This window comes from Schistocerca piceifrons, chromosome 4 (genome assembly GCF_021461385.2).
Source record: "Schistocerca piceifrons isolate TAMUIC-IGC-003096 chromosome 4, iqSchPice1.1, whole genome shotgun sequence".
Taxonomy (NCBI): Eukaryota; Metazoa; Arthropoda; class Insecta; order Orthoptera; family Acrididae; genus Schistocerca; species Schistocerca piceifrons.
Window position 1 is genome coordinate 30,390,937 of NC_060141.1, and position 16,690 is coordinate 30,407,626.

The 16,690-nt window shown below is 40.4% G+C and overlaps 1 protein-coding gene across 4 annotated transcripts in view; it reads left to right on the forward strand.

The window, feature by feature from the left end:
- LOC124794650 (protein O-mannosyl-transferase 2) overlaps positions 1-16,690 on the forward strand; it is a 194,383-nt gene that overhangs the window by 29,687 nt on the left and 148,006 nt on the right. For all 4 annotated transcript variants that reach the window (XM_047258175.1, XM_047258174.1, XM_047258173.1 and 1 more), the window contains one exon: positions 8,523-8,615. In XM_047258175.1, the coding sequence (XP_047114131.1) occupies positions 8,524-8,615 (92 nt within the window). In that variant the 5' untranslated portion in view covers position 8,523. The remainder of the gene's footprint in view (positions 1-8,522; positions 8,616-16,690) is intronic.

Below are 16,690 nucleotides of genomic sequence, written 5' to 3' on the forward strand. Positions count from 1 at the left end.
TTTTGTAACAAAAAATGATTTGTTTGTTATAACTTACGACTTTACATTACTTTGAAGAACGTAGTTGCAAGAGATAATCTATGGCACTTGTCCCCTTTCACAAAATTTATTTTTAATATTGTCATAAAGGAAGCAGGTATATATATTTTTTATGATAATTTCCTTTGAAAAGCTTCATGTCAAATGTATATAGAGAGTCCTCTGTGTGCAATGCACATGCAATGTCTAATTAAACAGTTTTTCTCAAATAACTGATTTCTTGTTTTTGGTGCTCAGCCTCTTTGATAATTCAAGGCTTCAAATAAGCAGTCAGATGTTGATAAGGTCTCACAGTGGTGCAAATATATATATTGCTCAAGCGAGTGTAACCCATACAAGATAGGACTAACATGGATATCGAATGTGTACAAAGAAGGCAGCACAAATGCTCACAGATTTCTTTGACTCATGGGAGAGTGTCATGGAGGTGCTGAAAAATCTGGACTGGCAGACACTTGAAAATAGATGCCTATGTTCAAAGTTTCAAAACCCTGTCCAGTATTGAGAGAGAAATTAAGGAGTATACTATGATCTCCCACATATAGCTACTGTAAGGACCACAAAGACTGGATTACATTAGCTACAGCATGTACAGTAGCATTTAATTGGCCGTTTCATCTGTACAACATATGCAAATGGGACAGAAAGAAACTGTGAAACTTGGTATAGTGGGAAGTACCCCCTGCCATGCACTCCATAGTGATTTGGAGAGTATGGATCTAAATATAGATCCTCATCTGATTTTATTCAGCTCCTCTTCCAATGGCACTAACCTCTCTCCAGACTTTACAGCTGAAAGTGGTATAAAACTTGTTTCCATGATTAAGTTGTACCTCAAATATATATAAGCTGTCTGACAACAAGAGTAAAGTGCCCAGAAGGGGAGGAGGAAACAAAATGAAACTTCATAGGTTGAGAGGGTATGTAATGTTAATTCAGTAATTACAAAAATGAGTCAAATGTACAAAGAATTTGCTGGTGTGAGCCCACTTACCAGTGTGATGTTGCTCGTTGTCTGGCCTGAATGCACAGGCAAGCTGGCCTACAACTGTTTGTAACTGGTCCTTGATATCCTGAATATTAGCCATGTGATGGAGTTGACATCTGAGATTGCGCCACACGTGTTCTATTAAGGCAGATCTGGAAATCTTGCTGACCATGGTAGTACCTGAACATCTTACAGACACTTCATATCCTGGATACTGGCACTGAGACAGAGTGATGTCGAAACTGGTCCCACACATGTGCTATCAGGGACAGGCCTGAGAATCTTGCAGGCTGCAGGAGTACCTCAAAATCACCTAGATAGTCCATAGAAGTTTGTGCTGTGTGTGGACAATCATTGTCCTGTTCAAAAATGGCACCATGATACTGTTGCATGAGAGGTAATACATGAGGACACATTTTCTACATCTACTTAATATTCCTCAGGCCATCCTACAGTCATTTCCTTTCCTGTTCCACTTGCGAATGGACTGAGGGGAAAAACAACTCCGTAAATGCCTCTGTATGAGCTCTTATGTTGTTACATAAAATGTACAATGGCAGCAGTAGAATCAGTCTACAGTTAGACACATAGGTTGGTTCTCTAAACTTTCTCAGTAGTGTTTAAAGAACATCATCTTCCCTCAATGGATTGCCATTTAATTCACACTTGTGTGTTGATTGAACCTACCAGAAAGAAATCTGGCATCATGCCTCTGAATTGCTTCGATGTCTTCCTTAATGAAAGTGATGGTGATTCCAAACATTCAAGCAGTACTCAAGATTGGGTTGCATTAGTGATCTACATGCAGTTTCCTTTAAAGATGAGCTACACTTTGCTAATATTCTTCCAAAAACCTGAAGTGACCATTCACCTTTCCTACTACAGATAGCCTTGATGTCCACAATCAATCAATAAACACAGTAGTCAACACTTTCTGTACTCTCACAAAGAAGTCATCTCTATAATTCATGTTCCGATTCAGAAGTTCAGTGTACACTGCTTTCCATGTTTCTTTGTGGGCATGTGTCAACATTCCCATATTTTTAACCTTTTTCAGCTTCAATATTCTCAATATACTGAACACACTCACTTCTCCTATTCCCACTCGGGTTGACAATTCATTCACTGCTATGCATTTGTCAGCCAAAATGAGACTGTAATTATGCTGTTCATGGTCAGGAGCCTGTGCAGTGCTCAGTCTGCTACTGCATGAGAGATCCCGAGTATTGGTGTGCCCACTTTTACCAGATAATTTGGTTGCCGAATGACTGAGCAGCTTTACATTTGCAATGCAAGTATTATCAACTGCAACTGCAACTGTAACTGACATGGACACGCGAAAAGCAGCACATACAAGCTACATTGAATTCATTATTAGGTATGGTGTTGTTTTTTTGGGATAACTCAACAAACATAGTGCATATACTAAAAATACAGAAAAAAATCATTCAAAATATGTGCACTGCAAATCACAAAGAACCATGTCGACCATTATTTAGTAAACTTAAAATATTAACTCTGCCATCCTTATACATGTATGAGATTATTATATTTTTATACATCAGACATGAATTAGTTGAGAGAAACAATTTTGTCCATTCACATGATACTACAAACAAAGAAAATTTTATGCTCCCACCCACCGCCTCAGACTGTATGCCTAAGGACCTCAAGACATGGGAATGAAATCTGTAATAAATTAAAAGAGAACAAGCTGATGCAGATGAATTTAGGTTCACTTAAAAGGAAACTATATGAGGTACTGACACTGAAGTGTTATTGATCAGTGGATGAATTCACGCAGGACAAACTGGAAATTTGAGCTGGATACAACGTGTTATACATTCCAAAATATATCCTTATAGTGTTGTTATTTATTGTAGTGCTATTATTTATTAATGTAAAAATCATTGTAACTGTATTATAAATTTTTGACATGTCTCCTGTATGGAAACCAACTGGATTGCAAATGTACCTCATGAGATGAATAAAACACAATTCGCAATTCCCTAAATGTACTCTGATCGACATCATTACCTCCATACACCTTCTTCAGTCACTTGCGAATGTTTATCACGTTCTCATTCTGACAGTAGAGGAACTCTGTAACAGCATGTTGCTTTAGATGAACATTAAATGCAGCAGCCATCCTGACTAAGGGCTATGACAGCACAATTTGTGGAAATAGGTTGAATTACATTTGAATGCAAATGGGAAGAATGTTTCTATGATCTTCATTGCTAGCAAAGTTGGATTTTTGGCAAAAAAAAAAAAAAGAAAAAGGTTGTGCATTTCTTTTGGAATGACCTCGTAGACTGGAGGAGTTTACAATACTGGTGGTAATGGAGTTTCAACTCGTCTCTCTAGCTTGTCCTCTGAATTAACTAGAGCTCTCTCATCTTAGTACAAAATACTTTCATCCCTGAAATTGTCCTTTATGTTTGTTTCTGTTCTGTTTTGCCATTGTTTGTTTTAATTAAAAACAAATGGTGTAGGATTATGTTTATGAAAGAAAGAAATATTCAATTTCCATTGTTTGCTTCATAAATTTCTTCTTGTCACTAAACACTGTGATCAAGTCATTGTTCGAGATTCATTCATATTACTTTTCTTGTGAGGCCTGTGTTTAACTGTATAGTATGTTTTTTTTTTTTTTTTTTTTTTATTTTTATTTTAAGCATTTAACCATCATTGTCAGATAAGCCATTGACTACTGATGTTACAGTTAAATTGGAGCAGGTTGTTGTCTCCATTTCCCACGGAGTAGTATCTATGAAAGGTGATCACAAAATGGGGTATAGGACTTAGGATGACTATGACACATCTGAAAATTGCTATTCCCAAGTATTTGCAAGTCATATGACATTTGTAACATTTGTGGATCTGTTGAATATAATATGTATTTTCATATCTCTTCAGATAGTGTACAAGAGAAAAAAAATCCTCCTGAACAGGCCATGAAGGCCCAACAGTACTGACTGACCGCCGTGTCATCCTCAGCCCACAGGTGTCATTGGATGCGGATATAGAGGGGCATGTGGTCAACACATCAGTACATCGCTCTCCCAGCCATATGTCAGATTCCAAGAATGGAGCTGCTGCTTCTCGGTCAAGTAGCTCCTCAGTTTGCCTCACAAGGGCTGAGTGCACCCTACTTGCCAACAGCACTTGGCAGACCGGATGGTCACCCATCCAAGTGCTGCTTGCCCAGCCCGACAGCACTTAACTATGGTGATCTGACAGGAACCGGTGTTACCACTGTGGGAAGGCCATTAGCTACAAGAGAAAAGGGGTCATCATAAAGCCATTGCCTCACATGAATGAAGTTTTTATTTGCATTTTAAGTAGCTTGCATGTTGTATATGAGCATAGTTTTCCTTGTTAGCTTTACTTTGTGTTGTAGTTAGCCAAAATATGTTACCAGTAGTGCATACTGGACTAGATACTGTCCTATTGATTCCCACACATTTTAAACCAAGGGCAGGTCTGACAATTGTACAGTCCTGGATGTTAAACAAAAATTTTGAAGAGTGCATTAGGATAATGCAAGAAGTGTGTCTGTGAGCAGTGTCCTGCTAGAAGACCACTTATCTCTGATGTGTGATGAACAGCAGTAGACTAGACATGGTGATGTTTTTGATATATGCCTCACTGTTCAATGTACTCCAAACAAATACCAGAACTTTAATATCATGGCAAATTATGATTCTCCTCATTAAAATGCCTGGTTCAGGACTTAGCTGTTACTGGCTGATACATTCTGGTAGTTGCCACATTCACAAACAACTGTCACTGACACCAGTTCATAGTCTGTTTTCATTATAAGGCACAACAATGTCCCACTAATCCTCCAGTTGCTTACTTCACTGCATCCTATTAGATGGACTGAATGGTGAGAAGTTGTGGGAGGTAGTCTAATGGGTAGAACCATTGCTTTTAGTACAATTTCAAACAAATGGATTCTGAAGCTCCTAGCTGATACAACCTTGCTCCTGATTTGTGCTGTGGTCACTGTCATGTCAGTAATGGTTGATCATCTGACACCACTGCCCAGGCACTGCAGTAGTGCTGTCAGTTAGAAACAGAATGAGACCGTGCAACTCCCATAGACTATCAGCACAAACACTGATAATACACAGCACATACATTACTGAAATTTAGTTAACTGGACAACATGGTGCTTGTTAATGCTCCCTGGGATGTTTTCTGTATTTACTAATCTGTTATGGTGCTCAAAACAAATGACCACTTTTTCAGCAAGTCAGATACAATTGTTGTGAGTTCACTGTTTTAACAGTTTGTACATGGTCATTTTAAGTCTAGAATATGGCACTGTGAATAATTTCCTTAATGCCCTCTACTGGTTCCTCTTGGAAGTATAGGTTTCCTTTGTCATATCTTGATCTGTTGATATGTCATCTACTATATCATGGTATCAATATTTGATTCCTGAGGTATGTGGTGCTAGGGCCATGTTGCACTGTGGAAGGTTAAGTCAGAATAAGCTGTTGGGGACTGTTAGAGGTGAAGTAAGGTTTTGACTCTGATGGCATAAGTCTCAACACTGAACATTATTAACAGTGTTTACACTTGAAAACCTCAGTTCTAGTTTCTTTCCATTACTGCACACTTAATAATTGCATGAACCCTCCAGAAATTTTGTGTTATAATTTTATTCAGTGTATTTTTCAGTATTATATCAAAGAGTTCGAGTATGATATGGCTTGATGTTATATGAGTGACAGAAACCAGAGGTAATCAGGCCCAGTTCTCACTGCTTGTTGCAGAGACATAATGTTACTCTGAGGTGCTGGTAGCTGGCTCACTCCTTGCTGATACCCTTCTCTCATTCCTCCCTGCAGCATATCCTTCCATAATGAGAAACCTTGTTTCATTTCCACATCGCATTTGTCCAGTGTCAGGGGCCAACATCAGGTGACTCCCTAATACTCCCTCCACACCCCTGACTCATAAAACTGCATCACAGTGGTGTGGACCAAGCAGTTTTCCTTTCTCTACTTTGCCCCTCCCTGTAGCACACCGTAGAGCCGGCTCGGGTGAGGCCACTGGATGGAGCGGTTCGTGCATACCCCGTTCTCCCACATTCCCGTGAACCATGCTGTCTCTCTCACCTCCTTGCTCTCCTGTGTGCTTGTCTACACAGTGTTGGGACCAGCCAGCTTGGGCCCATAGCCAGAGCCGTACCGAGGCACAGGCAGAGATACGTTACTCTGTGACCAAGATGATTGTGCATCCCTGGCAGAATTGTCAAAGCTGTGCCCCCCCGAGAAAAACTATTTTTCTGCAATTTTTCTACACAGATGTAGGAAATTTTTAATTCCAGAATGAGATTTTCACTCTGCAGCGGAGTGTGTGCTGATATGAAACTTCCTGGCAGATTAAAACTGTGTGCCCGACCGAGACTCGAACTCGGGACCTTTGCCTTTCGCGGGCAAGTGCTCTACCATGTGAGCTATCGAAGCATGACTCACGCCCGGTCCTCACAGCTTTACTTCTGCTAGTATCTTGTCTCCTACCTTCCAAACTTTACAGAAGCTCTCCTGCGAACCTAGCAGAACTAGCACTCCTGAAAGAAAGGATACTGCGGAGACATGGCTTAGCCACAGCCTGGGGGATGTTTCCAGAATGAGATTTTCACTCTGCAGTGGAGTGTGCACTGATATGAAACTTCCTGCCAGATTAAAACTGTGTGCCTGACCGAGACTCGAACTCGGTACCTTTGCCTTTCGCGGGCAAGTGCTCTACGATCTGAGCTACCGAAGCACGACTCACGCCCGGTTCTCACAGCTTTACTTCTGCCAGTAGCTGTGAGGACTGGGCGTGAGTCATGCTTCGGTTGCTCAGATTCACGCCCGGTCCTCACAGCTACTGGCAGGAGTAAAGCTGTGAGGACTGGGCGTGAGTCGTGCTTTGGTAGCTCAGATCGTAGAGTACTTGCCTGCGAAAGGCAAAGGTACCGAGTTCGAGTCTCGGTCGGGCACACAGTTTTAATCTGCCAGGAAGTTTCAAATTTTTAATTAATGAAAATGCAATGCTACTGAAAAAAATTTACTTAAATGGGCTATATAGATGAACAATATTGCACACAATTGTAGTAAATAAATTGCAAATTGTACCAACTTTCTAAAAGAACTGAAAGTAAAACAAAATTTCTGTCTTATTGTATGTAGCAGCTACTGTACCTTGATTTTATCTCTATGTAGAATAAAGAACAGATTTTTATCTGCTCCTATAAAGTTTTAACAGTTTATGAATTATTATTAGGAAATAAAAGAAAAAGAACATAATTAAGTGTTGAGAACACATTCCTTCCAAAAAACTGTATTCTTGTTATAATTGTACTTTCCATTTCCTTGCTTTGATCACAGAATCACAGAAAACTCATTGATGATGTCACTGAAGTCAAACTTTGCAGCTGTGTCATATTCTATTGACAAGATAGCTGAATTTGGCAGCCTGCTTTACTTGTAATCAACCATAAGTAGTTTTTTTATAATTTCCTCTCACATTCCTCTCGCAAATAATGTGTAATGTGAGAGAACAATGACTGTCTAAAAGTTTCCATATGAGCTCTAATTTCTTGCATTTTATCTTCATGGTCCTTATGTGAAATGTAGGTTGGTGGCAGTAGAAACATTCTGCAGTTGGCCTCGCATTGGGGAAAGAGAACTGTATTCCTTCTAGGGATTCCTATTTGGGTTCATGAAGCATCTCCATAATACTTGTGTGCTGATCAAATGTACCGGTAACAAATCTAGCAGCCCACCTCTGAATTGCTTTGATGTCTTCTTTTAACCTGTCCTGGTGGGAATTGTACAGTACTCAAGAATGGGCCGGACTAACAGTCTATATGCCATCTCATTTATGTATGAGGTACTCCCTTCATGCAGTTTGTTTTTCCTCAGTACATTGGTATCTACCAACAGGGCAATGCAGTGTATGTGTGTGATTTGAAAAGTACCAAGATGAGTTTATTGTACTCCTCTGGCCATCAAACTCCCCATATATAAACCCAATCAAGAATCTTTGGGGCCACCTCAGTTGTGCTGTTTGTGCCATGAATCCTCAGTCGAGAAACCTAGCACAGCTGTCCGAGTCGCTGTAGTCAGCACGGCTCCACGTCCCTCTAGGTACCTTCCAGAGCCTCACTGACAGTCTTCCTGCATGTCTCACAGCAATCTGTGCTCCAAAGGTGCTTATTTAGGCTTTTGACAGGTGCTCCCATTAATACGACTGAGCAGTGTAGTCTTAGCAGTGTCTGTGACACCTTCAAGGCCAGTGAGACGTTTACTTCACTGCACAAAAGGAGCTTGTAGTTTAATTTGAGTCTCTAATATGAGAATCTGTTGCAAATATTATGTACTGTTAATATTAATGAGAAAAATTTGTGGTTCTTTTAACTTTTGTCTTTCATAAAATGTACAGCATCATGTTCAAATCAAAAGATTTTAAAAATAATTCTTCTTTTTTTCAGCATGAACAGAAATTGGTGGCTAACATTTATTGCAGTTTTAGCCTTAACAACATGGACACGATTTTACAAAGTTACAGAGCCAGATCATGTTTGGTAAGCTGTTACTTCCATTTATCAGTGTAACTACTTGCATGTTAGGCTATTGGTGTCCCTATATGTATGCATATGGACCTGTCATTACAGCTATTAACAGTGAATATATTGAATGATATTCAAAAAAATTGCTTAAAAACATCACCTGCATTTCTGTAATCATGTGTGGACATGCATTCAAGGGCAACAGGGAATGAAGGAATAAGCCTTGGGAAAATAAAAACAAAATAACTTTGCTGTGAAACAAAACAGTAACCATAATAAAGGCAATCTGTACAGAAGAACACTTCTTTACATTTATGTGAAGTCTGCTGCTTGATAACATTCAATACCATGTTGCTCCACTCCATATATTGTAATGTGTTTGAAACCTCCTCGGCACATTGTACCAAACATGGTCAAACTTGTCCCACTCTTAACAACTATTCTCCTGTGACCACAGGAGAGTGTGAAGAGGGTCTCTGCAATAATATACTGCAAGTTTCAATTGGTCCCTAGCATGCTCAATTGGGTTCATGTCAGAGATATCAGTGTCCATGCTATTTAATTGATCCCTACCTCCTGGAAGAAGTTATTCACTAGGTGGGCCTGGTGTACTCCTGTAGTATCATCTTGAAAGATGAATTTATTAGAGAAATGTTGGCTTTATGCCTGGACAATAAGACGTAGGTTTCTCATGAGAACTGTCAGACATCCATATATGACACGTGGCAAATACATGACTGGCTCACCAGCCTGCTGGACTACACATCTTAAATGACATTGGTCACTTGCCTCCTCCACATTTGGTGGTCATCAAATGTCAGACAAATCCTGTGCTTTTTGTGAAGAGAACTTGATGCCGATGCCATTGATTCAATTCCATTCCACTGACCACCTTCTCCACACATCAAAGTGGTGTGTGGTTTTTACTGTTGTCCATATGAATGTCAAGTGACCAAATTGTTTGTGTGGAGGTAGTTGTGTACTGCATGGCCCAACACAACCCTACCTGTTGGCTCTGAAAAGGCAGCCCACAGTTTTATTGCATTCACCTTGGGCTGCCTAGAACCATGACTTCTATGTAGCATTAATCATCTGGTGTTGTTGACTGTGGGTGATTGATAATGAGACAGACCTTCAATGTTTCATGCATTGCAGTAATTATGGAACGTTTGAATGACATTATTGTCGGATTCACTAATGTGGCAAGCAACTTTCTGAGCTGCCAGTCCTTCTTACTATAAAGTGACTGTGCATGCCTGGGTTGGGCTTGAAATAACATTTTGATGCTTGTTGATAGACTGACCAGTGTACAGAATCCACATTGTCCATTCGTGATTGGAGACACAGTGTGCTCCACTGATCTGCACTCTTTCCTTCACTAAACAGGTGCCTGTGTGTAGTGATCTTTTTAATTCTGAAGAGCACTGATATGAGGCTCCTGGTCAAAAAACTCAAGACTGTCCAAGAGATGAGGAAGATGAAAAACATTTTTAGAAGCTCTTTAGAGTAATTAGCTTATTTAGACACCTAAAAACTTATGTAATATCGGCCACATTGGCGAATCCTGAGATATCAAATATCAGGCCACCCATCATTTCTTCATCCATATTTCTGTGCTCCATCTGTCAATAGACTGCTAAACACTAGGGAAAACATAGCTATACCTTCATATAGTGTCTTTTAATCTCAATGTCTGTATTTGCATTTCCTTTTTTTTTTTAGAGGCCTTCATCTACTTTTTGAAAGTAAAGTTACCAATAAACCAACTACCAGATATAGACTGGCACACTCAGATGTTTAGGACGGGTGGTAGGGACAGAGCATCGAGTGACATTATACTGAGTGCACTATCCGAAAATTACCTCGAGCAATTAAACAGAGAACCGACTCGTGGAGATAACATCTTGGACCTACTGATAACAAACAGACCCGAACTTTTCGAATCTGTATGTACAGAACAGGAAATCAGTGATCATAAGGCCGTTGCAGCATCCCTGAATATGGAAGTTAATAGGAATATAAAAAAAGGGAGGAAGGTTTATCTGTTTAGCAAGAGTAATAGAAGGCAGATTTCAGACTACCTAACAGATCAAAACGAAAATTTCTGTTCCGACACTGACAATGTTGAGTGTTTATGGAAAAAGTTCAAGGCAATCGTAAAATGCGTTTTAGACAGGTACGTGCCGAGTAAAACTGTGAGGGACGGGAAAAACCCACCGTGGTACAACAACAAAGTTAGGAAACTACTGCGAAAGCAAAGAGAGCTCCACTCCAAGTTTAAACGCAGCCAAAACCTCTCAGACAAACAGAAGCTAAACGATGTCAAAGTTAGCGTAAGGAGGGCTATGCGTGAAGCGTTCATTGAATTCGAAAGTAAAATTCTATGTACCGACTTGACAGAAAATCCTAGGAAGTTCTGGTCTTACGTTAAATCAGTAAGTGGCTCGAAACAGCATATCCAGACACTACGGGATGATGATGGCATTGAAACAGAGGATGACACGCGTAAAGCTGAAATACTAAACACCTTTTTCCAAAGCTGTTTCACAGAGGAAGACCGCACTGCAGTTCCTTCTCTAAATCCTCGCACAAACGAAAAAATGGCTGACATCGAAATAAGTGTCCAAGGAATAGAAAAGCAACTGGAATCACTCAATAGAGGAAAGTCCACTGGACCTGACGGGATACCAATTCGATTCTACACAGAGTACGCGAAAGAACTTGCCCCCCTTCTAACAGCCGTGTACCGCAAGTCTCTAGAGGAACGGAGGGTTCCAAATGATTGGAAAAGAGCACAGATAGTCCCAGTCTTCAAGAAGGGTCGTCGAGCAGATGCGCAAAACTATAGACCTATATCTCTTACGTCGATCTCTTGTAGAATTTTAGAACATGTTTTTTGCTCGAGTATCATGTCATTTCTGGAAACCCAGAATCTACTATGTAGGAATCAACATGGATTCCGGAAACAGCGATCGTGTGAGACCCAACTCGCCTTATTTGTTCATGAGACCCAGAAAATATTAGATACAGGCTCCCAGGTAGATGCTATTTTTCTTGACTTCCGGAAGGCGTTCGATACAGTTCCGCACTGTCGCCTGATAAACAAAGTAAGAGCCTACGGAATATCAGACCAGCTGTGTGGCTGGATTGAAGAGTTTTTAGCAAACAGAACACAGCATGTTGTTATCAATGGAGAGACATCTACAGACGTTAAAGTAACCTCTGGCGTGCCACAGGGGAGTGTTATGGGACCATTGCTTTTCACAATATATATAAATGACTTAGTAGATAGTGTCGGAAGTTCCATGCGGCTTTTCGCGGATGATGCTGTAGTATACAGAGAAGTTGCTGCATTAGAAAATTGTAGCGAAATACAGGAAGATCTGCAGCGGATAGGCACTTGGTGCAGGGAGTGGCAACTGACCCTTAACATAGACAAATGTAATGTATTGCGAATACATAGAAAGAAGGATCCTTTATTGTATGATTATATGATAGCGGAACAAACACTGGTAGCAGTTACTTCTGTAAAATATCTGGGAGTATGCGTACGGAACGATTTGAAGTGGAATGATCATATAAAACTAATTGTTGGTAAGGCGGGTACCAGGTTGAGATTCATTGGGAGAGTGCTTAGAAAATGTAGTCCATCAACAAAGGAGGTGGCTTACAAAACACTCGTTCGACCTATACTTGAGTATTGCTCATCAGTGTGGGATCCGTACCAGGTCGGGTTGACGGAGGAGATAGAGAAGATCCAAAGAAGAGCGGCGCGTTTCGTCACTGGGTTATTTGGTAACCGTGATAGCGTTACGGAGATGTTTAATAAACTCAAGTGGCAGACTCTGCAAGAGAGGCGCTCTGCATCGCGGTGTAGCTTGCTCGCCAGGTTTCGAGAGGGTGCGTTTCTGGATGAGGTATCGAATATATTGCTTCCCCCTACTTATACTTCCCGAGGAGATCACGAATGTAAAATTAGAGAGATTAGAGCGCGCACGGAGGCTTTCAGACAGTCGTTCTTCCCGCGAACCATACGCGACTGGAACAGGAAAGGGAGGTAATGACAGTGGCACGTAAAGTGCCCTCCGCCACACACCGTTGGGTGGCTTGCGGAGTATCAATGTAGATGTAGATGTAGATGTAATCCTGTTGTATGCTTGATGAGAGGAGCTACAACATGTCTCTATTAGCCTGTAAAATAGAGTTCATTTTTCTTTACCAACTTCGGACCCTTTTGCATCCATCTTCATAATGTACACAATTTCTTAGCGGTATACTGTGTGATGCACATTCACTAATTGTGCTGACTGTTGTTATTTTTTACTGTACGGTGAAACATAAATGACAATGTGGAAAAACTGATATTTTTTAACAGAAGAAATACTGACCACTTCAATAAAGGTCAATAACATGTATTTGTGCAGCATGCTTGGCTTCGAGGTAGCTGATGTGTGTCCTGTTATTAGAATAAGTTTTCATAACCAACATTTGTCTGGAAAGATGGTATAAAATTCCTAATGATCAGATTTTGTGTCAGGCAAAAATTCCAAACTTATCTGCGGTGTCTTATGGACTGAGGGCATGAGGCACAGTTGTTGGTGGTCCACCCATTGGTTGGCGAGATTCAGCTTGGTACTGTTTGAGAGAAATATAATATGTGCCAGCACCTGGTTTCACCTTCTTCCTTATCTTTTAACATCATTTTACATTCACACATCTGATATGATGAACATGCAAATTATGAAAGTTATCTTTAGTTGAATGCCATGCTGCAACAGTGAGTAATGTGGAAATAAATTACTTACCAGAATGCTTTTAAAACTTATGGAAACACTTATGCTATGATGCTATATCACCCACTAAAAGGAGGAATAAGAGAAGTTAGGGCGCAGTCCTTTATAAAGTTAGGGAAAGTTCGATATATGTAACACACCAGTTTTTTTGCTTGTGAGATTCACATTGACACTATTAATCAACTCAGTTAACCTTTTATCCTACTTAATTTATTTTGAACACAGGACTTCAATGCTACAGAGTTGTTCTATACCTTTAACCTTTTACTTTATCCCCCTCACTTCCTATTCTTGCCATTCCTGTTCGAGGAAACAGCTTGAAGGTATCTATTTCGATGGGTTGTTACTTGCATAGTTCTTTCTTAACCAGATCTTCCCCTTAAAAGAATGCCACTAAGATATACTCTTTGCATTCTGCATATTGAAATCTGCAGTGTTACACCAACTACCTGCATGTGAAGTGCCTTTAACTGATAGTCACTGTAACTCCATCAGAACCCTAGGAGACTCCTTAGTTGCACCCATTGTGTATTCAGAAGATATTATTCCTCCTTTGATAAAACATCTTTTTGTGGAAGTAGCTGGGCAACATGGTTTCCTACACAGACACTATTTTCTGAGAATTTTCTTTGACTTGAAGATAGGTTGATACAATCTTGAGTTCTGTTTCATATACGACAGTTTATTTCATTCAAAGTCTGTATGTTGTGATGAGCTGCAGTGTTACTCTGTGCAAAAAAAGTTTGCCATTGTGGTATTTTCCTTCAACAGACTGGCACGTGTCTCATATTTCTGTTCAAAGTGTGAGTATCTTGGTGGCATTGTACAATATTCACACTACAGTGTTTAACAATAATTTTATGAAAAGGACAGATTGGTACTCACCACAAAGACAGGGCATTGAGTTGTAGCCAGGCACACTGGAAAGATTGTTAAACATTTAAGCGTTTGGGCAAAAGAGACCTCCTTTGGAAATATGAAAAACACCACACACACACACACACACACACACACACACACACACACACACACATATTTACACAAACTCAATCCACAGACAAATGGCCACTGTCTCCAGCTTCTGTGACCTGACTTGGGCAGTCAGGAGACAGTGGGCAGTTGTGTATGTGTGTGTGTTTTTCTATTTCTGGAGAAGGCTATTTTTGTCTGGAAGCTTAAATGTTTGAAAGTCTTTTCATTGTGCCTGTTTGTGACTCATTGCCTCCTATATGTGGTAAGGAGCTTGATGACCTTAGACGTTCAGTCATAGTGTTAAAAATCTCATAATCAGCAGTAACATTTCTTTAATTAGTCCTTCTAGCTTCCTCCTCAGTCTTCCTTCCAATAATCGCTCAAGGGCTGTAGCTACACTATGTGATCAAAAGTATCTGGACACCCCCAAAAACATAAGTTTTTCATATTAACTGCATTGTGCTGCCACCTACTGCCAGGTACTCCATATCAGTGACCACAGTAGGTGTGAGAGAGCAGAATGGGGCACTCCGCGGAACTCTCGGACTTCGAACATGGTCATGTGATTGGGTGTCACTTGTGTCATACGTCCGTATGCGAAATTTCCACACTCCTAAACTTCCCTAGGTCCACTGTTTCCAATGTGATAGTGAAGTGGAAACATGAAGAGACACATATAGCACAAAAGCATACAGGCTGACCTCATCTGTTGGCTGACAGAGACCACCGACAATTGAAGAGGGTTGTAATGTGTAATAGGCAGACATCTATCCAGACCACCACACAGGAATTCCAAACTACATCAGGATGCACTGCAAGTACTAAGACAATTAGGCAAGAGGTGAGAAAACTTGGATTTTATGGTTGAGCGGCTGCTCATAAGCCACACATCATGCCGGTAAATGCCAAATGACACCTCACTTGGTGTAAGGAGTGTAAACATTGGATGACCGAACAATGGACAAATGCTGTGTGGAGTGACGAATCACGGTACACAATGTGGCGATCCAGTGGCAGGGTGTGGGTATAACGAGTGTCCGGTGATCGTCATCTGCCAGTGTGTGTAGTGCCAACAATAAAATTCAGGGGCCGTGGTGTTATGGTGTGGTTGTGTTTTTCATGGAGGGGGCTTGCACCCCTTGTTGTTTTGCGTGAAACAGCACAGGCCTACATTGATGTTTTAAGCACCTTCTTGCTTGCCACTGTTGAATATCATTTTGGGAATGGCAATTGCATCTTTCAGCGCGATTCCTGTTCATAATGCACGGCCTGTGGTGGAGTGGTTACATGACAATAACATCCTCGTAATGGACTGACCTGCACGTAGTCCACATTGGTACCTCTCCTCAGTGCAGCATTCCATGAAGAATGGGCTGCTATTGCCCAAGAAACCTGATTGAACGTATGCCTGCAAGAGTGGAAGCTGTCATTGAGGCTAAGGGTAGGCCAACACCATATTGAATTCCAGCATTACCGATGGAGGGAGCCACGAACTTGTAAGTCATTTTCAGCCAGGTGTCTGGATACTTTTTATCACTTAGTGTATGTGTGCAATAGGAGTGATCCCCCTGTGCTTATTAGTGGTTATTACATTATTTTTTTATCACTTTTCTTAAATATGGGGATAATTGGATCCTTTCTTCGCTCTGTGAGGCTCTCTTTCTTTTACCAAATTATTCTTAATAGCCTATAGAGCCACTGTAACTCTATTGCTCCTGCTGCTCATATCATTTCTGTGGCAATCTCATCCACTACTGCTACTGTAGCATTCATCATCTGTATGACTTCCTCTATTTCTAACATAGATATCTCTTCTTGTACTATTTCTTTACACGGATTGTGGCTTCTTGATATTTTTGTCAGTTTTCAGTACTTTCATCGCATATCTACTTGTTCCAAGATGTTTGGTTCCCTTTACCTCTTACTTTACCCTATTGCTTCACTAAGTAATCTCCTTTTTTCTTTTTTGTCTCTGATGGTCTTCTGCAGGCATCCACTGAACACTTTTTGACCCTATTTTTGAAAAACATACTTCCCTCTTCTGCATTTTTCAGATCATCTTGGAACTTTTCCCTTGATTTCTTTTAACATCAATAAGTTTATTTTCCTTTCCTCTTTCTCTGCGTATGATTTTTTTCAAGCCTAATTTGGCTGACATCAGTTTATGGTCTTCTTCTTAATCTTCTCTTGGCATTGCAATCTCATCTTCTAGTTACCTATGTTCTTCCTCCACCATCAGAGACCACCCATACCTAGTTACTTTTTGTGAGGTTTTTTTTTTTTTTTTTTTTAAAAAAAAAAACACATATTGCCAACACTTAAGTC